The following is a 22898-nucleotide window of genomic DNA, read 5'->3' as shown; positions in this document are numbered from 1 at the left end:
GTGTCTCCAGGCGCGCACGCTCCAAGTAGGAAAGGGGGCGGAACCGAGCTCCGCCGGCTCCCACAGCCTCCTGCACCTCTGCGGACGCCGCGGGTTCCAACCCTGCAGAAGGAACGGAGCGGAGTGGGCTCTGCTGGTTTCCACACGCACAGCTTCCCCTTTCCCTGTTTTAATCTTCTTAATGCTTAAAGTAGCAAGAGTGGTTTCTTTCTCCTGCAGATGGACCTTCTCCTGCAGATGGACCCTCCTTTATACAGGTAAGGAGAGAAGAGGACGCCCAGGATAGCGTCCAGAGGAACACCAGCACTTACTACGGGCAGGGAGGAGGAGGATCCAGAAGAGAGCTCGGAGAAGGGGCATCACAGAGAAGGGGAAAACCCAGGGAAGTTTCAAGCACACCATGGTTAACAACGTCATTCTCGACTGCTGCCAGGAAGCAGGTAAGATGAGGACAGAAAACTTTCTTGTACTTAGCAACACCAGTTTGGTGAGAGCGATGTCAGTGTGAGGAAGTGGAGACACGGTATAGATTGTCCTTTCTCGAAGTTTGCCTTAAAGAGAGGAAAGAGACAGAGTGACAGCTAGAGTCAGAAGATGAGAGACACCACCTCAAATAAATTGGGAGACTTTCATCTTTTTCTGTGCCATTTTAAAAGATTTATTTATTTATTTGGTTGCACCAGGCCTTAGTTGCAACAGGCGTGCTCCTTAGCTGCGGCATGTGAACTCTTAGTTGCGGCATGCATGTGGGATCTAGTTCCCTGACCAGGGATCGAACCCCAGCCCCCTGCATTGGGAGCATGGAGTCTTACCCACTGCACCACCAGGGAAGTCCCTTTCTGTGCCATTTTTTGTTTCTCATATTAGTGACCATTGAAATCTCGCGGGTGAGTATATGGGTGTTCACTGTAAGCTTTTTTTGACCTTGATACATGTACTGGGTTGAAGAGTATCCCCCTAACATTCATGTGTATCCAGAACTTGTAAATGTCACTTTATTTGGAAACAGGATCTTTGCAGATGTGATCAAAATAAGGTCATGCTGGATTAGGGTGGGCCCTAAATCCAGTGACTAGTGTCCTTACAAGAAGAGAGAAATTTAGACACAGACACACAGGGAAGAAGGCCAACTGATGATGGAGACAGAGTTTTGCAGCTGCCAACTGAGGAACTCCTGGAGCCACCAGAAGCTGGAAGAGGCAAGGAAAGATTCTTCCCTAGAGCTTTCAGAGAGAGCACAGCCCTGCTGACTTTGGACTTCTAGCTTCCAGAACTGGGAGAGAATAAATTTCTGTTGGTTTAAGCCTGCCAGTTTGTGGTAATCTGTATGGCAGCCCTGGGAAACTAACACACTATATGTTTGATATTTTTCATAATAAAACATATAGGGAGGGACTTCCCTGGTGGCGCAGTGGTTAGGAATCCGCCTGCCAATGCAGGGGACACGGGTTCGAGCCCTGGTTCGGGAAGATCCTACATGCCGCGGAGCAACTTAGCCCGTGCGCCACAACTACTGAGCCTGCGCTCTAGAGCCCACAAGCCACAACGACCGAGCCCACGTGCCACAGCTACTGAAGCCCACGCACCTAGAGCCTGTGCTCCGCAACAAGAGAAGCCACCGCAATGAGAAGCCTGCGCACCACAACAAAGAGTAGCCCCCGCTCGCCACAACTAGAGAAAGCCCACGCGTAGCAACAAAGACCCAACGCAGCCAAAGATAAATAAATAAATAAATAAATTTATTTAAAAAAATATATATATAGAGAGAGAGATGAAAGTTTAATCAGGCCCATTGCTGGCAAGGATGTTAGGAAATAGAGTCTCACCTACACAGTGGTGAGAGTATCAATTGGTAGAACTTTTTTGGAGGATAATTTGGCAGCATCTAACAAACTAAAACGTGTATGACCTTTAACCAAGCAGTCTCCCTCTTAGGGATCCATTCAGCAGAAATACTCAGCCAAGCACAAGATGCACATACAAAGAGATCCATTGCAGCGCCATTTGTAGTTACAAAGATGTGGGCACTTGTGACTAGACACCGGGACACTGTGCCCCGCCACTGCTGCTGCCGCCCCTGCCCCTCAAACACCATCTCCTTGGCAGGATTCGATCTGCGTGCGGAACCCTCAATGCAGCACAGGAAAGCACACCAGAAGGGGGACTAGATGCTGGGAGCCGCCACACCGTGTACACAATGACTCCCACCCAGCCCCACGGAGCTGACAGGCCATTGATCACCTGCACTTGTCTGAGAAACTGCTTATGAGATTGTAGTCATGGTTGTCACACATGTGGCTCAGACTAAGACAGTGGCAGTTGAGCTGAAGACAGGAGGTGGGCTTGCCATGGTCGGGGAGGACAGTGGCTGAAGGTGGCTCTTGGATGTCTCTGAGTTGGGGACTGGGAGATGAGGTCAGTTGGGGACAGTTAAGTTTGGGTTGTTTGTGGGGCCCCCAACTGGCCATGTCCGGGCCAGCTGAGGGGAGAGGTTTGTGCTGGAGCTTGCTGTGTCCCCAGAACCCTGGGAGAGGTTGGAAGTCCTAGTGCCACGATCTGATTTGTATTTGAAAAGTCGGATCTGGCTGTGGGAGCAGAGCAGATTATAGGGATGGGAGTGCCAGCAGAAACCAGGAGGAGGCTGTCGCCATGGTCTGGGAGAAAGATGATGGGGGCCTGGCCAGGGTAATGGAGGGGCAGAGAGGGAAGGCGAAAGAGACTGCAGAGGTCGCTGCCTCATTGTTGGTGCGGGACTGAGGTTCGACCAGGTGGCATGATGGTGGGGCAAGGGCCCCAGGAGCATCTGAAGTGAGAGGTCGAAGCCAGGGCAGCCAGCGGGGGGTGGGGAAACCAGATCCCCGCATGCTCAAGTCCTTCCCTGGCCTTGCTCTTGCTCTCACGCGCTGCCCTGGGGGTCAGTTGCATCCCCTCGGTCTGTCATTCCATCACTCACCAAAGTCCTAGAAATCTTGCTCGGCCCAGCGCCTGGGGGGGAAAAAAATGAGGACCCCCAATTGGGGCATCACAGTAAAGTCAAAGTCCTCCAGGCCCAGGACAGACCCGGCAAGGGACACATTTTGAGAGGAAAGTTCTATAATGATGCCACAGGAGTGAAAGCTGTCGAGGGAAGGGACAGAGGCCCCAGGGATCAGAACAGTGACACAGGGTGACAAGAGGGGCTGATGGGACTTCTGTGGTGGTCGAGTAGCTAAGGCTCTGCGCTCCCAATGCAGGGGCCCCAGGTTCGACCCCGGTCAGGGAACTCGATCCCACATGCCACAACTAAAGACCCCGCATGCTGCAACTAAAGATCCCACATGCCGCAACTAAGACCCGATGCAGCCAAATAAATAAATAAATATTTTTTAAAAAAGAGGAGCCAATGGCCATGGGCAGACTTAGGAACACAAAGGGCACCATTTAAATAAAGTTTCAAGGCAAAGACTTTCTCAAAAGTGTGACCTTGGTGGCCAGCAGTCTCTTGCTCACCATCCTTAAGGGAGAAAGTCCCGTGGCTACTTTTCTTCTTCCCTCAGTTCCCGGAGGTCCCTGGAGTGGTGACCCTCGAGGCTTCCTGAAGCGGTTGCTATGGGCCAGGCACTGAGTCAGACTCGGACCCTGCCCCTCAAGTTCACAATCTGATCTGGAGGAGATGCAGAATAGTGGGTCACAACCCAGGGTGATGGATGTTCAAAAGGGGGAGACACAGGGCTGGGAGGGAGGCACAAAGAGGGGCACCACCTGAGTCTGCTTTGACCACAAGGTGACATCTAAGCTGAGTCACTCACTAAATGTTGATAGCGCCCACAAGCACCTTCTGTCCGGTGCTTCATTTTTAGGGTAAAAGCATTTCTTCATTAAAACCTTTCTGGGCCCTCATCATCTCCATGTCTTCTTAAATTGTTTTAATATAATATTGGACACACCCCAAAATATGTGTAATATCTGTGTGCTACATAGATTACATATGTTACATAGACATGTGTGGCCTGTGTCTTACACACGTTACACATGATACGTTATTGTATGTGAAATATACAATAAAAGGAGCCCTCATCACCCACCCCAGACTTCACAGAGCGCTGCCAGTTCCTGGGCAAGAATCTGTCTCCCCCAATCCCTTTTTCCTGCCCCACGCCCAGAAGTAATGGCTACCCTGAATTTGCTGTTTATCATTCTCTCTTTATTTCTCTTACAGGTTGACCACTAAACAGTCTAGTGCTCAGTCTGCTCATACTTGAGCTTGACGAAATGGCATCGTCCTGCTCGTAGTCCTGCGCAGGGGACGCGGGTGGCATCGTGCCATCCTTGCTAGTCTGGTGGTGAGCCTTCCGCGACCCCTGGTTTCACTCTCCCCTTGGCAGATGCTGGTGCTCCCTACTGGCCCTGTTTGCCAGGAGGCTTTTCATGACCTATGAACGCAAGATGTCTCAGGGGCCGTGGCAAACGGCACCGTCGTTCACAGTGATTCAGTCTCCCCCTTCCCTTAGGAGCACCCCTCCTTGCCCATCGCCAGCCAGGAGACACACTGGAAGAGGCAGGTTCCAGGGCACCCCACCGTAGCTGGGATCCGGGGATCAGGAGACCACCAGGGGCCCTGTGTTACAACACCTGCACAGCAAGTGACTAGGCACTGGAACGTTGCTGCTGAAACCCTGAACTCCATGCTATTCTGGGTGTGAGACAGGTGAAGGGGCGGGAAGGGCGCCACCTCCTCACCCCTGCATCCCACATCATCTTGAGTGTGTCCCCAGGCAAGGTGGAGTCCACACCCTGAGCCTGCTCACCCAGACCACTGCTCAGCCCTCCCAGGCTTGCCTTCCCCACACACTCCTTGCCCCCCACCCCTACGCTGGCCAAAAAAAGAAAAGTTGCAAAATCCAGGTGTACGGCACAATGACTTAGCAAGGCAAACACTCCCTTGGCATCACCCAAGTCAAGAACTCAAATGTCTACCTCCCCAAACCCTGTCATCCCCCTCCCGTCACTTCCTTCTCCCTTCCACCAAAGTGACCACAAACCTGATTTTTGTGGTAATCTCTTTGGTTTTTATAATTTTACCAATTGTGTCAGTCCGTCCAGGATGCTATGACAAAGTACCACAGACTGTGGTGTTTATAAACAGCAGAAGTTTATTGCTCACAGTTCCTGAGACTGGAAGTCAGAAATTAGGGTGCCATCCGGGTGGGGGAAGGCCCTCTTCCGGGTTGCAGACTTCTCATTGTATCCTCACTGGTGGAAGGGGTGAGGGAACTCTCTGGAGCTTCTTTTATAAGGGCACTAATCCCATCATGAGGACCTCACCCCCATGACCTCATGACCTAAGCACCTCCCACAGGCCCCACCTCCTAATACCATTAGGGGATTAGGTTTCAGTGAATTTGGAGGGGACACAAACATCCAGGCCATCGCAAGAGATAAGCAGGCATCCCTCAATATGCTGATTTTGTTTTGTCTGTTTTCGGACTTTATATAAATGGAATTATTCAGTATTACATTTTGTGTCTAGATTCTGTGCTCAAAATTGGGAGGTTAGGGACTTCCCTGGCGGCCCAGTGGGTAAGACTCCGCGTTCCCAGTGCAGGGGGCCCGGGTTTGATCCCTGGTCGGGAAACTAGATCCCGCAAGCCGCAACTAAGAAGTCCGCATGCCACAACGAAGATCCTGCATGCTGCAACTGAGACCTGGTGCAGCCAAAATAAATAAATATTAAAAAAAAAATTGGGAGGTTAATGTGAGTCATTGCATAACAGTGACATGACGGCTATTCCCCTAGATAGATATTCTGCCAGTCATTGAGCCCTTCTAGTGTTGAGAGACATTTGAGTGGTTTCCCACTTTAGCTAGCATGGCTAGTGGTGCTGCCAATACTTACGTATGTGGTGCACATGTACGTGCATTTCAATGGGTATATGTATCAGGTCATAGAGTGTATGTACTGGGTTGAATAGTGTCCCCCCAAGTTCATGTCCACCTGGAACCTCAGAATGTGACTTTATTTGGAAAAAGGATCTTTGTGAGTATAATTAGTTAAGATGAGGTCATAGTGGAGTAGCGAGCCCTAATCCAGCGAATGGTGTCCTTATAAGAAGAGAAAAAGGGACACACAGACACAGAGAAGAGGCCATACGAAGCTGGAAGCAGAGATTGGAGTGAACTTGTGTCTTCAAGCCAAGGAACACCAAGGATTGCTGGCCACCACTGGAAGCTAGGAGAGAGGCAGATCCCTCTTCAGAGCCCCCAGAAGGAGCCAACCCTGCTGTTACCCTGACCTTGGACTGCTGACCTCCAGAACTGTGAGAGAATAAATCTTTTGTTGTCTTAACCCTACCGGTTTAGGGTGCTTTGTTACTGCAGTTACAGCAAACTCATACAGTACATGTATTTTCAGCTCTGCCATTGTGTTTCCTCTTCTATGAAATGCCTGCTCACATCAGTCTTCCCGTTTTTCTATCCGATTGTTTATGCTTTTACTGATTTATAGGAGTTATTTATTTATGCTGGGTGTGAGCCCTGCATTGGTTACATGTATTACAAATCTTTGGGTTTTGAAGCAAGTCCATTAACCTCGCTCTGCATCCTTTGCAGAATGAGATTAATCCCTACTTTTGCAAGGTTGTATGGGGATTATAGACAATGACGGAAGTCTTAGGTGACTGGTACACACTGAGAGCCCATCTGGTCAAGTGCTCTTGATGTGCCCAGAGCTCTAAGGTCCAGCCTTCCTGTCCAGAGGGTCACCTCCCACCCCCACCCCTACAGAGAGGCCAGATGTAAAAGAGCACAACACAGATGCTTTATTGTTTATAAAACATGAAAACCCAGGCCCCAGGGGATTCAAGTGACGCCAGGGAGGCGGAAAGGACGGAGAAGTCGGTGGGCCCCAGCATGGGGGCAAGGGGCCGGGTCTTGGGCCCTTGCTGCAGGCTCCACTTGGCTGGGCTCCACTTCTGGGAAAGGGCAGCTCTTCTACCTGCAGCCCAGGGCTGGGCCCTGCCCGAGGGTCCCACGCCTGTGGGGAGCGCGGGCAGAAGGAAGACGTGGCTGACAGCCATCCCTGAGGAAGTGGTGAGCAGCTCCTGGATCAGGGCAGGCGGGTAGAAGCCAGGCCTGGCCACCGCCCCACTTCTACTACCCTCCTCCAGTGCCCGGCCCTGGGAGAGAACACCTTGAAGGCAAGAAGGAAGGAGGCCCCTGCCTAAATGTCTTCCTCCCTGCGTGGCCAAGTGGGAGGAGCAGCTGAGACCCTTCTTTCAGCTGAAGAACCACAGAGGAGCTGGAACGCTCACCAACTAGGAGAGGGCACCCGTTAAGGGTTCTGTACAAATCTGTCTAAAAAACCGTATCTGAGCTCAAAGCATCAGTCCATCCCCCAGCCCAGCCCTGTGTAGGGCGAGAACCCAAAGGCGGCACCGATCGCCCGGCAGCTGGGACTCAGGTCCCAGAGCTGCCTCTGTCCCAGGCCTCGCCACCCCTCCCCGCCCCCGCTCCAGTCCAAGAGGAAGCCGGGGCAGGGTCTGGGCGGGGTGGTGCCTATCTCCCGGCCTGCAGGTGGTTGTGGAGCTGCTCGGCCTGGCTCTTCAGGCGCTGGAATTCCTCCTGGATGAAGTCCGTCAGGGCTTTGCGAATCTCCACCTGAGGGGAAGGACTGGGACTGGCCTGCAGCCCTCAGGGAGCTTCGCCCAGGGTCCCTGGGAGGCCAAGGGCACTGGGATGGGCTAGGACAGCTCTGGGATGGCCTGGGGGAGAAACTCACAGCTGACTTGTTCTCTGCCCGGAGCCGCTCAAGCACAGGCAGGGCACTGAAGGGCTTCCCAATCAGCACGGTGATTTTCTGTGGGGAGACGGGCCGCTGGTGGGTGACAGGAGCGGGGGGTGCCCACAGCCCCAGCACCCTGGGGAGCCAGAGGCCAAATCCTGTCCCCACCTTGCTGAGTACTCCCTCGGGTCCACTCTAACCTCTCTAAAATGAGGTAGTTGGGATCAGTGACATCCAAGGGCCATCGCAGTGCCGGGGCCCATGCCCTAGTCATCCCATCCTGTCCTGTCCCAATCCCAAGGCCTGCCCCTGCCCCTGCCCCGGCCTTGGTGCCAGGAAGCCCCCTACCCCGCTTCACTCCATTCCCCCTGCTGCAGCCTCCTGAATCTGGCCTCAGTGGTGCTGAGTGGGAGTCACGGGGCAGATGGCAGACAGACAGACAGACAGACAAGGTCAGCAGCCCTACCCACCTGTCCAAAGCGGGGGAAGTAGGGCGGGCTGTTAGGAAGGACGTCGTTCATTCCTGTAGCACAGCAGACAGAAGGCTGGGAAGCAGGTGTGGGGTGGAGCAGGGCAGCCCGGGCACCCCCTCTCTGCCACCCAGAGGAGACCCACCCGCCAACACCACCGAGCGAAGCCCCTCTCCCTGGGCCGCAGCCTTGGCTCACCGACATGCCACAGCGGCAGAATGACAGGATTGAGGTGACATTCGGCGATCAGGCGTCCGATTCCTACCCCAGGGAGAGGCAGGAATGGTGGCATGAGCGGAGCTTCGGTGCCAGCCTACGGCCGGGGCCACACCTGCCCTCCCCCAGCAGCTGCCCTGGGCCAGCACGTCTGCAAGGCAAGCCCTCGTCTCGGCGCCTGCCCTTCCCGCTGCCCCCAACGTGCTCCTCTGCCCCAGCTGCCACAGTCCAACCCAGCCGGGGAGGGCCAGTGGCTCTTACCCCACTTGAAGCGCAGGAACTCGGAGCTCATGTTCACTTTCCCTGTTGAGAGACAGGATGGAGGTGAGGCTTGGGGGCTGCCGGGCGGTGGCGGGGGGGCAGTCCCACCCGTATTCTTGAGGGTCACGGCCCTGCCAGCCCCACTGACCTTCCGGGAAGATATGCACCCAGTCCCCGTGGTTGAGCTTCTCCAAAATGAAATCCATTCCCTTCTGGTAGACGCCATCTCCTGCCAAGAGGCAGTCCCTCCCTTCAGTCTCCATCCTCCAGGGCCCCTCCTCCGCCCTCCCTGGGCGCAAAGCAGCAGCTCCCCATCCCCCAGCGGGTGGCCCACACGAACACCTTCCAAGGCCGGTCCCTCTCGGGCCTGCTCAGCTGCCTCCCTGATTGGGCTCTTGGAGCTTTAGGATGAGCCACCCCTGGGGCGAGCCTACCATTTGCTGCCTCTGGCCCAGTCTGTTCGTGATTTCCAGCCTCACGTGGGCCCCAGATTCTGGACAGCGACCCTTTCCCCGGGGTCTCTGCCAGGCCAGCTCCCGCAGCCACTCCTCACAGGCCCCCCAGCCCTTCCTGAGCCCTCAGCCTCTGCTGGCCCTGCCTCCTGCTGGCCCCTTCCTTGAAGGGCTCCCCCTGAAAAGTAGACTCACCCTCAGCCAGGCCTCTCGGGCACGGGAGAACATTTGACGGAACACAGTGTCACTGAGAGCTGGGGAAAACTCAACCCTGCTACATGGAAAACAGCAGGGTTGAGCCGCCCCCAATGCTAGCAACACTCGCCTTGGAGTTGCCCTGAGACCACGACACTGGACCCAGGTGGCCCGGCGGTCAGCAACAACACAGACATGAATGCCTAATGCCGCATGCTGGCTCTTGACTTGGAGGCACGTGGGGGCAATCTGTACCCATGCGCAGTAAGAGCCTCACTCGTCAACCTTGTCCGTAGAGTGGACGGAGACAGAGGAGGGGGGAGGTTGAAGAAGCGGGGTAAATATCCTTATGTTATCAAGCAAGGAGTAGAGAGCCGCATCACAAAGAGGGAGACAGACAGACAGACTGACACCGGGACTATTTGGGCCAATGCACTAAGAAATGGACTTTCAACCTGTTCTGTGCAAGGCGGAGTCTTTGGAAGGTGCTAGATAGGGATCCAGGAGTCTCAACCCAACCCAAATGGGAACCCGGCCCGGCAGCTCCCTCGGGGGCTGGAGCTGGGGAGCAGTCACCCACTGCAGTTTCTCAGGGCGTCGCGGCTGAGAGCAGCAGTTTCGCTACCTGGGCTCGCATTAGCCGGTAGGGGTGGGCTGCAGGGGCGCAGGCTCCCGCTCTACAAAACCCCACTGGTGCAACCGAGCCATCCAGCTTGGAATCAAAATTTACAAATACCGTGCTTTGGGAGCAACACTTCATGTTTAGCTTTTGCAAATGCTACTTCTACTCACTTGTATAGCTTGTGCAAGATCACTCTGACACTTCACGTCCTATCACAAGGCCTATGCTTGGGGGGAAAGGGGAATTTTCTGGAACACAGAAGCAACATATGCCAGATACTTCCTTTGCTTCAATACGTGTTGTTAGATCTTTGCTGCATGTCAAATGCATTTGAGAAACAGCTTGTCCCTGCCCACTTTCTCTCACCAGAAGGTGCTTAGGATTAAGATTTCACGTGCTGCTTTTATTGTGCAATAAAACTTAGATGCGGGTCAAAAAGAAGAATGAGACTAGAAGTGGACATGGAAGGCCTCTGAGGTCGCAGAAAGGAGGAACTGAGACTCAGGGATGGGGTACACGAGCAGAGTCGCCACCTCTCAGAGCAGTGCATGATAAACAACGCCACGGTCACTTGCCGTGACGTTGTAGCCTCTGCTTGTGTTTTAGTGAAAGGAAGCAGCCTCCAAAAGCAGCACAAAGAGAAAGTGTTCCAGGTGGCTATCTCTGGGGAGTAACCAGGTCTGCGGATCTGGAGGGTGGGCGCTGCAGCTTTTCGTTAAAGAACCTTGTTTATTATTTGAGGTTACTTTATTGGATTTTACCATGTTTTACTTCCATCTACTAGAAGTAAGATTTCCCTGACCTCCAACGCCCTTTGGTTACTTCCTCTTCACAACCCAACCTCTGGGAGGAGTGGCCAGCCCGCTGTCCACCCCGCGCCCCGCCCCGAAGCTCCTGTGGCCGTCAGTCCAGAGAAATGGCTTCTCCAGGGTCACCGGAGGCTTCCACAGTACCGAGGGGCCCTGCTTTGCTTCTTTCCTCTCTGGCCACTGCTCTCTGCTGTCTTGGTGGCTCGTGTCTCCTTCTGTGCTGAGGTGCTGTCCTGGGCCCCTGCTCTCTCCGTGCTCTCCCCGTCTACGATCTCAGTTGTATGTTTGTGACTTTGTTTGCGGTTGAGTTCCGGTATCTTTATTCCCAAGCATTCTTTTGAGTTCCAGAGCTGCGCATCTCACTGTCTCTGGACCGCTCGCCTCCCCAGGTGACAGGCCCCTCTCAAGCGCCATGCTGCCTTCCCCTAGTCCCATCCTCCCAGTGGCTCACCGTTTCCAGACATCACCTAGTGTCATCTTTGCATTTCCTTTTCCTCGCCCCCTCCTACACCCAACCTATCAAGTCCTGTCCACTCCGCCTCCAGAGCGTATCCCAAAGCCGCCTCATCTCTGCTCTCCGTGGTGACCGCCAGAGGCCCAGCTACAATCCTCGACCCCGCTTCTGCCCTCCAGGCACACTGCAGCCGGGGGCTCTCTCTCTAACCACACTCGAAAGCCCCGTCACTACCCTGATGAGAAAACGGAGCCCAAATTCTTCACATGATTGTTCCAGAACCTTCACTTTCAGCCTGCAATGCACATTTTCTACCTTTATCACGTACCTCTCCAGTGTCTGCTACATGCTTCCCGTGTCTAGGATGCCTTTCCTTTCATATTCTCCCTGGAAAAACCCTGCTTCCCCAGAGGAAAAAGTAACCTGGATTTGAATCCTGGCTTTGCCACCTCTTGCCCTGTGACCTTGGGCCAGCACCTTTATCCCTCTGAGCCCCTTTGTCTGGAGAAGGGGGATGAAAATGGGCCCTACCTCCGGAAGCTGAGAGGTGCTGAGTAATCACTCAACGTCACACCCCTCACCCTACAGCACAGGCCACCACCATCACACACTGATGACACCACACTGCCGTCAGTGAGTCTCTCTCAGCAACGTCCTCAAGAGAAGGAACCAGGGATAACGCCTCGTCCACTTCTAACACCGGAGCCGGGGGCACACAATCCTCAGGCAGTCGCAGGGAATGGAGTGCTCTCCAAGAAGCCACCGCCACCCCTCCCGCCGCAGGATGAAGCTGGGCCTCACGGGAGTGAGGCAGCGGCCCCCGGCTCCCTGTCCCAGCAGGGTCCCTCTACTCCCAGCACTGCCAAGCCAGAGGCACGGGCCACCAGTCTCCCGGCCCCAGGGGAGGCCAGAGAAGTCCCCAGAAGCAGCTCACCTCGGCAAACGGGCACGCACTTGCCCAAGCTGAAGAAGTGGGAGTGCAGCTCCTTGGTGAAGCAGATGTCTGCGGCCGCGGGGGTCCTGGAGCGGGGACAGACGCGGTCACCGTGGCCTCCCCTGCACCCTGCTTCTCTGCCCTGCTCCCAGCATGAGGCCTGACATCGTGGGCAGTGCAGAATGGAGGCACAGGGGGGCCTGCGGGGCCCCACCCCGTGCCCTGTCTGGACTGCTGGAGGCTCCTCCTGGGCACAGTAGGGGGAGGGCAGACCTGGGCAGAGACGGGTGAAGCCTGCCAGCCCACCACGAGGGGCCCACTGCTCCTCACCAACGCATCAACTTCAGGTTCCAGATGTGGCGGAGTTTCAGGATCCCTGGAGAAGGAGAGGAAAGGCTTCATGCCTCAACTTACCTTGTACCTAGGGGGCGCCGATTTCTGTCACCCTGTTTCGGGGAATGAGGGACATGGACAGCAGCACTACCATTTCCCTACGGCCCAAAGTGGCATCTTCCCGACCCTTGGGCTGGACCCCCAAGTTCTCCCTGGCCCCTCCCTCTCTCTCACCCCCTATGTCTTATTAGTCACCACAGCTGGTCTGCCTACCTCCCCGATACATTCTGACGCTGCCTATTCTTCTACCCATTCCCCCATTGTCACTGCCACACCCCTGGTCCAGGTTACTGGATGGCTCTAGAGCCTCCTTCCTGGTCTCCTGGAATCTGCCTGTGGCACCCTGCGGGCCATGCTCTGCCCGGCGGCAAGGGTGAGCTATGAAAGGCTCTGATTTGACCAAATGGCTCCCCACGAGCTCTACCTCCTAGTCTATGACCTCCTGAGTTCAGCAGTGGGAGCCCCGGGCACCCCTGTAACCAGCCATCTGGGTTACTGGAGCCAAGCCACTCCCTGTGAAGTCAGCAGAGCAGGAACTTCTAGGTGGGGAAGCCGGCTCCCAAACGAGGCTGGTGGAAGGCTACAAACCCAGCCTGGGGCAAACCTGGAAACAGGACACAGGTCTTCCAGCCCCTAGCCCAGAGTTGCCTTGACAGGACACTCTGTGGTCCTCAGATTTATTCCCAAGGCTCTTTGGAACCGTCAACAGTTTAGAGAATGGAGGGTCTGACACATTGGGCCTGATACATCAGAGTAAAGAAGCTGTCAGACCTTGCCCTGCAGCCATTCCCTCCAAATATCTGAGGCCCTCTCCAAATTACACTCCCTAGGAGGATGCTGAAGGGGCCACAAATCAAACTTTCATCCCTGGGGCAGGACATCCCAGAAACAGGAGTGCCAGAGCTATGCAAAGCAGGCCGTGAGGAGTGAGTTTGTTCTGCTTGTGTTTGGCCCTGTCCCAGGTTCCCTCCTTGCTTCCCCAAACCCAGCACACTGGCCCGTGTACCCCAGAGATGAGGGTCATCCATGCAGGACTGGTGATTGGACACCGTGATGAGGGGCGTGGCTGGGCCTCGGTTCTCGATGAGCTCGTACAGCACCTCCTTGTTGTGGACGGTGAGGTGGTTCATGCACTCTGGCGGGAGAGGGGAAGGGTCGGGATCTTGGCCTCCTTTCCGGGGAGCCCAGGGCTCCCCCCACCCCCGGCCAAGCCAGCCCCTGCCAGCGCCCCCAACCCCGAACACCAACTCTGGTTGGGCGTGGAGACCCGTGGCCAACCCTGCCTCGGCTTTGGGTCCACTCACTGGTCCAGAAGCAGCTGTAGGTGCCCACCAAGCCCATGACGACGCTGCTGGCCAGGGTCCAGGTGAGCGGCGGCACCGCGGGGAACGGCCATTTCACATGTAGGGGCATCTCCCCCCCGACCAAGCTTCCCCCACCGCCCCCGGCGGCCCGGCGCTCCCCCTGCCCTGGGGCAGGCTGTGGGGCTACTCTAGGTCTGTGTCCTCAACCGCTCGGGGAATGGGTCCCTAACAGGCCCGCGCCACAGACGGGCGCCGCGGCTCGGCGCGACAGGGGACTCGACCAAGGTCACCTAGTGGGTCAGGCCAGAACCGGGCCCGGCCCCGATCTCTCGCCACACACTAGCCGCCCTGGAGCCAGGACACGGGGTGCGCACTGAGGACCTAGCGCGGACGGGGGCAACAGCCGCGAGGCCCCCGCACCCGCCGGAAAGCGAGCCTGGAACGGCGCCGGGCTCTACCGCCGTCTGTCGCAAAACGCGCCCGGGCCGCTTGACGGCAGCGGGGGCGGGCCCGCGGGCCGCGTAGCCCCGCCCCGCTCCGGAGCAGTCCGGATTTGAGGCTGCCGTCTGGCTGCAGGTCCGTTTTGTCTCATTAGTTCCTCCCTGGTAAAGGCTCCGTGAGTAACACGGGCTGCGCAGCACGATTACCTGACACCACGCAAGATCAGGGCTAGCTTCCCTGGTGGTGCAGTGGTTAGGAGTCCGCTTGCCAATGCTGGGGGACACGGGTTTGAGCCCTGGTCAGGGAAGATCCCACATGCCGCGGAGCAGCTAAGCCCACGTGCTACAACTATTGAAGCCCGCGCGCCTAGAGCCCGTGCTCCACAACAAGAGAAGCCACTGCAATGAGAAGCCCGTGCACTGCGCGCAGCAACGAAGACCCAATGCAGCCAAAAATAAATAAATAAAATAAATTTATTAAAAAAAAAAAAAAGATCGGGACTGGCGGAGCACTTTTACTTTAGTTTTTTTCTCCCTTTGTTTTCATTAATTTCATATAACATGGAATTAACCATTTTATAGTATTTTATAGCATTTTATATTCATACATTATTTTATGTATGTAACATATGTCATGTTATATGTTGTATATGTTACATTATGTAATTTTACATAATTAGCTACATACAAGTTATTTATTTTTTAAAAAAATTAATTTATTAATTTATTTATTTTTGGCTGCGTTGGGTCTTCGTTGCTGCACGCGGGCTTTCTCTAGTTGCTGCGAGCGGGGGCTACTCTTCGTTGTGGTGCGCGGGCTTCTCATTGCGGCGGCTTCTCTTGTTGTGGAGCATGGGCTCTAGGTGCACGGGCTTCAGTAGTTGCAGAATGCAGGCTCAGTAGTTGTGGCTCGTGGGCTCTAGAGCGCAGGCTCAGTAGTTGTGGCGCACGAGCTTAGTTGCTCCGTGGCATGTGGGATCTTCCCAGACCCAGGGCTCGAACCCATGTCCCCTGCATTGGCAGGCGGGTTCTTAACCCCTGCACCACCAGGGAAGTCCCCATACAATTTATTTAATTTTTTAAATTAATTAATTTATTTTTGGCTGCATTGGGTCTTTGTTGCTGCGCGTGGGCTTTCTCTAGTTGCATGGAGCGGGGGCTACTCTTCCGTTGCGGTGCGCGGGCTTCTCACTGCGGCAGCGGCAGCTTCTCTTGTTGCGGAGCGTGGGCTCTAGGCACGAGGGCTTCAGTAATTGTGGCACGCGGGCTTCAGTAGTTGTGGCTCGTGGGCTCTAGAGCGCAGGCTCAGTAGTTGTGGCATATGGCTTAGTTGCTCCGCGGCATGTGGGATCTTCCCGGACCAGGGCTCGAACCCGTGTCCCCTGCATTGGCAGGCGGATTCTTAACCACTGTGCCACCAGGGAAGCCCTACAATTTTATATAATCACAATATGACAGCATTTTACTATACGAATGTATGTATGTAATATAATGTAACATGTGATGCAATATGTAATATATAGCGGCATATAACATACAATAGGAAATACTATATATATTACAGTATTTTATATCGTTTAGTACACCCTCAGTGTGGTCAAGCACCACCTCTAACTAGGTCCAAACATGTTCATCACCCCAAAAAGAAAGCCCTGTAGTCGTTAAGCAGTCTATTTTTTATTTTTAAAGCAAAGTATAATTTTATTGATTAAAAAATATTTTTCCCGGGAATTCCCTGGCGGTCCAGTGGTTAGGAGTCGGTGCTCTCACTGCGGAGGGCCTGGGTTCAATCCCTGGTCCGGAACTAAGATCCAGCAAGACGCGGAAAAATAAAAAAATTCCCAATCTTCGGCTCATCACCACCCCAAATCCATTAGCACGTAGGTCCTGCCAACGGGGACATTGCCCCGAAGACCGCACTGCAACCATCCAGTAAGGACCCATCGCCCGCCCGCAGACACCGCCTGAGTCCCCCACTTGTCCCAGCAGCGACAGTGCAGGACCCCCACGGGGCACTGAGCTGCCAGCGCTCTAATCTCTCAGGTACAGTTTTTTAGTCCGCCCTCGGCTTCCACCACCATGGCCAGTTCCTGCGCCGACTGTCGCTCGCTTTGGGTATTCAGAGCGCTCAGAAGTGCGCAGCCACACCGGGCCCGGCCCGAGGACTTGGAGAGAAGGCTCTTGTCCTCGGGGGTGCCCAGGCTCGCCGCGGGGCTTCCCTCTGTCGGGCACACGCTCCAGCTCTGGAGTCTTCCCCATCGTATCCTTCCTGCAGGCGGCCGGGGACGGGGGCTGAGCGCCGGGCCTGGGAGAGCGCAGAACGGAGTCTGCGCTCGGGCGCCCGCAGCCCCTCGCCGCGCGCCCTGGGCACAGGCAAAACTCTGACTCACAGCTCGGTCATCTGCTCAAACCCTCCCCCGCCTTCGCCTCCGCTAGCGCCCTGTCCCACCCGGGCGGGGAAGGCGGGGTCTGGTGGGAAAGTGGGCGGCCAGGTCCGCGCCAGGCCCGCTGCCCAACCTCCCTGCGGCCTCCGCGGCGGAGCCAGGGCCGGGCCCGCCCACCGGGAAGGGTGGGGCTGCCGAACCAGCCCGGACGGGTGGGGAGAGTTGAGAGCCTGTACCTCTTTTTTCGTCTGCGGTCTCTGCCCAGGCAGACGCTGTGATTCCGTGGGGAGTCGCGATCCGCTCACAGCACAGGAAGGTGGTGTGGAGACGACCCGGTCTGTGCAGGTATGGGAGCCCTCTGGCCAGAGGGAAGGAGGAAGTTGCCCCCAGCCTGTGAGGGAAGGCGAGAGGGGAAGGGAATCCCAGGGCTGGGGCTAAGGGCTGGTGTTGGGAGCCCGGACCGACTTTGGGCTGAGGCCAGGAACTCTCTAGTTCTTTTCCTCCGCCCACCTGGGAGCCCCTGGCCCCACAGCCTCCAGGCCTGCCCTCGCCAGCCCAGGGCTGCCTAAAGGCCTACATACATCCCAGAATAGATACCAGGGCAGGGGACCCAAACTAGCATGAATGACAGAGCAGGTGGCTAGGGAGAAACAGGCATGGAGCCCAGGCAGGCAGAAAGTGAAACCAAGGGGGAAGGTGACAAGGCAACAGAGAAAAGCAGGCAGACAGAAGTAGAGGGACTTACGTCGCTGTATGAGGGCAACACCAACAGGGAGTTGAGCAAGGGCCTGAGCCCAAAAGACAGGGCAAAGCCTGGGAGCCTGAGAGAAAGATAAACTGAGAAAGACACTCAGGAAGAGGGGGGCTCCAGCTGGTAAGATGAACAAGTAGGGCTCACCAGTGGTAGAGGGGATGGGGAGAGGGGCTCCATCACACACTGCAGTGTGATTTGTTGTATCCGAGATCATTCTAAATGCATACGCCCTTGAATCCAGCAATTATACTGCTGGGAGTTTGTCTTAAACATAATGTCTGCCAAGTGAGGAGACAGAGATGCACGAAGATGGTCCTTCTAGTTGCTAATGGCGGTGAAAAGTTGGAATCAACTCTAAGGTTGAACCCTTGTGAACTGCTGGTGGGAATGTAAGATGGGGCAGCCACTGTGGAAAATAGTATGGCAGTTCCTCAAAAAAATTAAATATAGAATTACCATATGTTCCAGCAATTTCACTTCTAGGTATCTAACCAAAAGGATCGAAAGCAGGAACTTGAAGAGATATTTGTACACTCACGTTCACAGTAGCACTATTGATGGTAGCCAGAAAGTGGAAGCAACCCAGTGTCCATGGATAGGTGAATAGATGAACAAAATGTGGTCCATCCATACAGTGGAATGTTATTTAGAATTTAAAAGGAAGGACATTCTGACATGGATGAAATGAGCACATTATGATCAGTGAAATCAAACGGTCACAAACAGACAGATACTGTGTGACTCCACTTGTATGAGCTGCTTAGAGTCGTCAGATTCCTAGAGACGGAAAGCAGGATGGGGGGCCACGGGCTGGGGGAGGGGGTGGGGGTTAGTGTCTAATGGGGACAGAGTTTCAGTTTGGGAAGATGGAAAAGTTCTGGGGATGGATGGTGGGGATGGTTGCACAACAATGTGAAGGTGCTTCATGCCACTGAACTTAAAAATGGTTAAGATGGTGAACTTGATGCTATGTGTATTTGACCGCAATTTAAAAGAATGAGATTGAACCATACATGCTGATGTTGGAAGGTGTCCACAAGGAAGAAAGGCAGGAAATGTGTGGTGCTGGCAGCTCTGGGAGGCTGGTGCTGGGCAGCAGCAGGATGGCATCACTTTCTCTGTCGCATATTACCATGTCCTTCTGGAACTAGAATTGAGCCCGACTGGGACCTGAACCTGGAGCAACCTGGATTCCTCTGGAGGGTTCCAGAAGCCCATACACGGCCATGCACTGCTCCTGCTCCTCCTCCTGGCTGGTGGGGCTGAGACCTTTCACATCTGTGCTTTTAACACCCAGCGGCTGACGCTCAACAAGGTGGCCAAGGAGCCTGTGCTGGACACCTTAGTTCGGGTAGGTTCATCACTGCAGAGAAGCTGTGCCCCTAAGGACCATGACCCAAAGCCCCTAGCCCTACCTGACCAGGGGCATGTGCCAGAGAAGAGGGGACATCAGGAGACATGGTGTGGAGACATGGAGCACCGTTCTTCCCTGTCGCTGGCCTCAGTCTCCTCCTCCATAAAGTGGGTGTGGTGTTGGTGGAGATGGCATTCAGTCTTCTCCCGGGTCCCTTCTAGCCTCGCTGCTCTGTTTGGCCTGCAGCCAGCATGTCATGACACTCTTGGCCGCGCTGGTGCCAGGTCCCCAGGGATACCACCCCTCTCCCAGGGTGGCTGGCACTGAGTGGGGCTGGCCTTCCTGGTGTCCTGCAGATCCTGGCTCGCTGTGACATCACAGTGCTGCAGGAGGTGGTGGACTCTACTGGCAGTGCCATCCCGCTCCTGCTTCGAGAACTCAATCGGTGAGGAGGGCTCTGGGGGTCTAAACTGGGGGCCCCACCGAGCCTCAGGGCCGCTGACCCGAGGTTCCCCTTTCCTGGCAGATTTGATGACTCTGGGCCCTACAGCTTCCTGAGCAGCCTCCTGCTGGGGCGTGGCACGTACAAGGAGAAATACGTGTATATCTACCGGTGAGTGCAGATGGTAACCGGGGCGGTCTGGACACTTGGCCCGGTGTGAGGTGGCGCAATAGCCCCAAGGGTGGCCCTCACCTCCGCATCACACTTTTTCTCCTCAGTGGTTTTACCCTGGGGTCTTCTTGTCCTCTACCCCAGACAGCTTTAGTGCCCATGTGTCCCTCCAGCAGGTGGCCTTCTGCAAGCACAGAAGTGGGGCCCCCCGCCTCTCTCCTGTGGAAGCCACAGGGGCTCGGGGTGAGGCTGGCTCCCTCTTTGGGAGTGATTGGTTGCAGCTTCTGGGAAGAGGCTTACCAGGGGCCTGTCGTGGGTCCTGGGCAGACCCAGTTTCCGGAAACAGCCCTAAGTCCCTGGGAGGATAGCCTCGGGGAGGGGGTGGTCAGGATTGAGAGGGCAAGGGTGGCAGTCAGGGAAGGAGACCTGTTCCTATACATAGATGAAATTACATAATGTCTAGAATTTACTCCAAAATGATGGGGGAACAGAGACACGCCCATACAGCAGTACTGCTCATAACAATCTCAAAGTGGAAATGATCCGAGTGTCCGTCAGCTGATGAACAGATAAACAAAAGGCGGTCTCTCCACGTAGTGGAATATCATTCAGCCTAAGAAGGAAGGAAGTCTGAGCCAGGCTGCAGCCTGGATGAACCTGAAACACATGTGCTAAGGGAAAGAACCAGACACAGAAGACTTTGTATTATTGGATTCCATTCACATGAAATGTCCAGCAGAGGCGAATGTACAGAGACAGAAGACAGATCAGGGGCTGCCAGGGGCTGGCGGGGAGGGGATCGGGAACTGCTCATGGGCGAGGTTTCTTTGGGGTGATAAGAATGTTCTAAAATTGATTGTGGTGATGGTTGCACAACCTTGTGAATGTACTGAACGCCACTGAATTGTGCATCTTAAACAGGTGAGTTTTACAATGTGCAAATTATATCTCAATCTAAAAGAAGTTCTAGAAAGGCAGGCTAGGCAGGCTGTGCTTACATGAAATGGAGCTGCTGGTGGAGGGCCCCCTCCCTGAGTGCCAGGTCTGATGTTGGCACTTGCAAACCAAAACCTGTGGTCCACCAGGTCACACAAGACGCAGGTCCTGGATTCCTACGTGTACGACGATCAGGATGACCTCTTTGCCCGGGAGCCCTTTGTGTGCCGGTTCTCTTTGCCCAGCAAGGGTAGGTAGGGATGAAGGGTGGCCCGTTATGAGGGAGCAGGAATGGGGCTCTGGTGGGTTCTACGGCGGGCCGGGGGGTGCTGGGCAGAGGAGGGCCAGGAGTGGCTGGGAGCCCTCCATCCCTGGGGCCTTGCAGTCCTTCCCAGCCTGGTGCTGGTCCCACTGCACACCACGCCGAAGGCCGTAGAGACGGAGCTGAACGCCCTGTACCACGTGTTTCTGGACGCCTCCCAGCGCTGGCAGAGCGAGGTAGGGCTGGGCCAATTGTACGGGAGGGAGGGGACAGGACGGCCAGCTGGCCAGGCCCGACTGCTGCTTCCCCCTCCAGGACGTGATCCTGCTTGGGGACTTCAACGCTGACTGTGCTTCGCTGACCAAAAAGCACCTGGATGGCCTAGTCCTTCGGACTCAGGCTGCCTTCCACTGGGCCATCGCTGATGGCGTGGACACCACGGTGCGGGCCAGCACCCGCTGCACCTACGACCGCATAGTGCTACACGGGGAGCATCTCCAGAGCCTGCTGCGCGGCACAGCCGCCTTCGACTTCCCCCGGAGCTTTGGGCTCACCGAGGAGGAGGTAAAGGGCTGAGGCAGGAATGGGCTCACAGGGAAGTCCCTAGGCCCTGAGACTGATGCTTTGTCCCACTGCCCACCCCTAGGCCCTCAACGTCAGCGATCACTTCCCCGTGGAGGTGGAGGTGGAGCTGAGCTGTGCGGTGCGCGGGGTCCAGCCCGTCAGCCTGGCCACTCCGGTACTGTCACTCCTGCTTCTCCTGCCACTCCTGTCCCCCCAGCTGGGCCTGGTGGCCTGAAGCCAGGGCGTACCAGCTGCCCACAGATGTGAGGCCTGTGCTGTTTCCTGGGCTCAGACCCCCGCCCCCTTCTATCCTGCCCTGCCACTCCTGTGTGCCTTTGCTTTGCCTCATGTTCTTTGGTTGGGCCTGTGCTTGGCATCGGAATGTGGAAGAGGAAGGCAGGGGCCCTGAGGCTGGAACCGTGCCACTCTTCCCCCAGGTAGTGTCAGGAGTGAGGACAAAAAGCAGGCTCCAGGGCTTGGGGGGCGGGGGTTGGGGAACTAAGATCCCCCATGCCGCAATGAAGATCCCACGTGTCACAACTAAGACCCCGATGCAGCCAAAGAAATAAAAAAATTTATTGTATAACAAGACCATACACGCTGAGAACAGAAAGCTAGACTGCAGGGATATTACGTGTGTGTAGCAGACATGGCAAAGGGTCATCTTTATCGTACATGGGACTCATATGAACCAACAATATCAAGACCCCACTAGATACAAGGACGGAGATAAGCGGTTTACACACACACACACACACACACACACACAGTAACTAGTCAACAGGAAATGTTTAAGTTCATTGTAACCCAGCTAGCTGCCCTGACACCAATGTTCAAGTCCATATTCAGAACCACCATGCAGTCTGGCCCCCACCCCCCAGGATGCTGTCGGCACTGCCTGGAAGAGGCTGGTTGCCAAGGCTACAGGTGCTGCACACAAAGTAGCTACGTAAACCAGTTATAGTATCTACAAAAGTTACTGTGCAACCATAATAGCTACTATGTGACTATGTGGTCCCCCAGGGGAAAGGGCTACAGGATACAACATACGCTGAAGTAACAATGACTCCACTTAGTGTTATCACAGAACCCCTCCTTCCCCAGCTCCATTTCCCAGAGAACAGAGCTCATTAAAGACGGCTAGTAGGAGGGCTTCCCTGGTGGCGCAGTGGTTGAGAATCCGCCTGCCAATGCAGGGAACACGGGTTCGAGCCCCGGTCTGGGAAGATCCCACATGTCGCGGAGCGGCTGGGCCCGTGAGCCACAATTGCCAAGCCTGCGCGTCTGGAGCCTGTGCTCCGCAACAAGAGAAGCCGCGATAGCGAGAGGCCCGTGCACCACGATGAAGAGTGGCCCCCGCTTGCCACAACTGGAGAAAGCCCTCGCACACAGGGAGAAGACCCAACACAGCCATAAATAAAATAAATTTTAAAAAAAGATGGCTAGCAGGACATCAGAGCTGTTTTTTAAATGCAAGTTATGTTTTTATAATTTAGAAACATCTACTTTAGGTTAAAAGGTAGTTTTAAACTTTAGAAATGGCAGTTACTAAGGATTACAAAATGCCAGAGGCCTCTCAGGGGCTGAGGGGCCAAGTGCTGCATTCAGTCACAGCCAGACTGCAGTAAGGCTCTCCGGCTACTATGCTGGGCTCTGGAACCGAATCCCTTTAGGATCCTCTTCTCCTGGGCTCACAGCCTCAGGCCACCCCACCGAGCAGAG

General features: G+C 55.2%; 2 protein-coding genes and 3 long non-coding RNA genes across 15 annotated transcripts; 3 read left to right on the top strand and 2 right to left on the bottom strand.

The window, feature by feature from the left end:
- Positions 1-14: 14 nt before the first annotated feature.
- LOC309652262 lies at positions 15-6325 on the top strand. Its single transcript, XR_014258630.1, has 2 exons — positions 15-440; positions 4199-6325. It is a non-coding gene; the product is annotated as an uncharacterized lncRNA (long non-coding RNA).
- Positions 6326-6774: 449 nt separating this feature from the next.
- TAFAZZIN (tafazzin, phospholipid-lysophospholipid transacylase) lies at positions 6775-14351 on the bottom strand. 11 transcript variants are annotated; one of them, XM_082445869.1, is made up of 10 exons: positions 13870-14345; positions 13572-13700; positions 12503-12548; positions 12173-12258; positions 8855-8935; positions 8707-8748; positions 8428-8490; positions 8230-8282; positions 7757-7834; positions 6775-7168 (listed from the first exon to the last, which is right to left on the bottom strand). In XM_082445869.1, exons 1-10 carry the CDS (start codon positions 13976-13978, stop codon positions 7085-7087), a joined length of 771 nt encoding a protein of 256 aa, XP_082301995.1. In that variant the 5' UTR covers positions 13979-14345; the 3' UTR covers positions 6775-7084. The 11 variants fall into 11 exon arrangements, 7 of the variants coding, with proteins under 7 accessions (XP_082301995.1, XP_082301991.1, XP_082301993.1 ...); XR_014258626.1 differs by having other exon boundaries at positions 7132-7168; positions 8428-8596; positions 13870-14349; XM_082445868.1 differs by lacking the exon at positions 6775-7168 and adding an exon at positions 7396-7635 and having other exon boundaries at positions 13870-14344.
- Positions 13709-18737, top strand: LOC309652260. Its single transcript, XR_014258628.1, has 4 exons — positions 13709-13931; positions 16187-16352; positions 16959-17038; positions 18599-18737. It is a non-coding gene; the product is annotated as an uncharacterized lncRNA (long non-coding RNA).
- Positions 15968-17044, bottom strand: LOC309652261. The gene is made up of 2 exons (XR_014258629.1): positions 16930-17044; positions 15968-16672 (listed from the first exon to the last, which is right to left on the bottom strand). It is a non-coding gene; the product is annotated as an uncharacterized lncRNA (long non-coding RNA).
- Positions 18622-21765, top strand: DNASE1L1 (deoxyribonuclease 1 like 1; the record flags this gene model as incomplete). The annotated part of the gene is made up of 7 exons (XM_082445721.1): positions 18622-18798; positions 19158-19246; positions 19328-19414; positions 20500-20600; positions 20736-20848; positions 20928-21176; positions 21259-21765. Coding segments are annotated over 7 exons (969 nt in total), but the record flags the coding sequence as incomplete, so codon positions are not given.
- Between the last annotated feature and the right edge of the window lie 1133 nt (positions 21766-22898).

This window comes from Balaenoptera physalus (genome assembly GCF_965194825.1).
Source record: "Balaenoptera physalus genome assembly, chromosome: X".
Taxonomy (NCBI): domain Eukaryota; kingdom Metazoa; phylum Chordata; class Mammalia; order Artiodactyla; family Balaenopteridae; genus Balaenoptera; species Balaenoptera physalus.
Note: the sequence above shows the minus strand (reverse complement) of the source record. Positions and strands in the feature narration are given on the sequence as shown.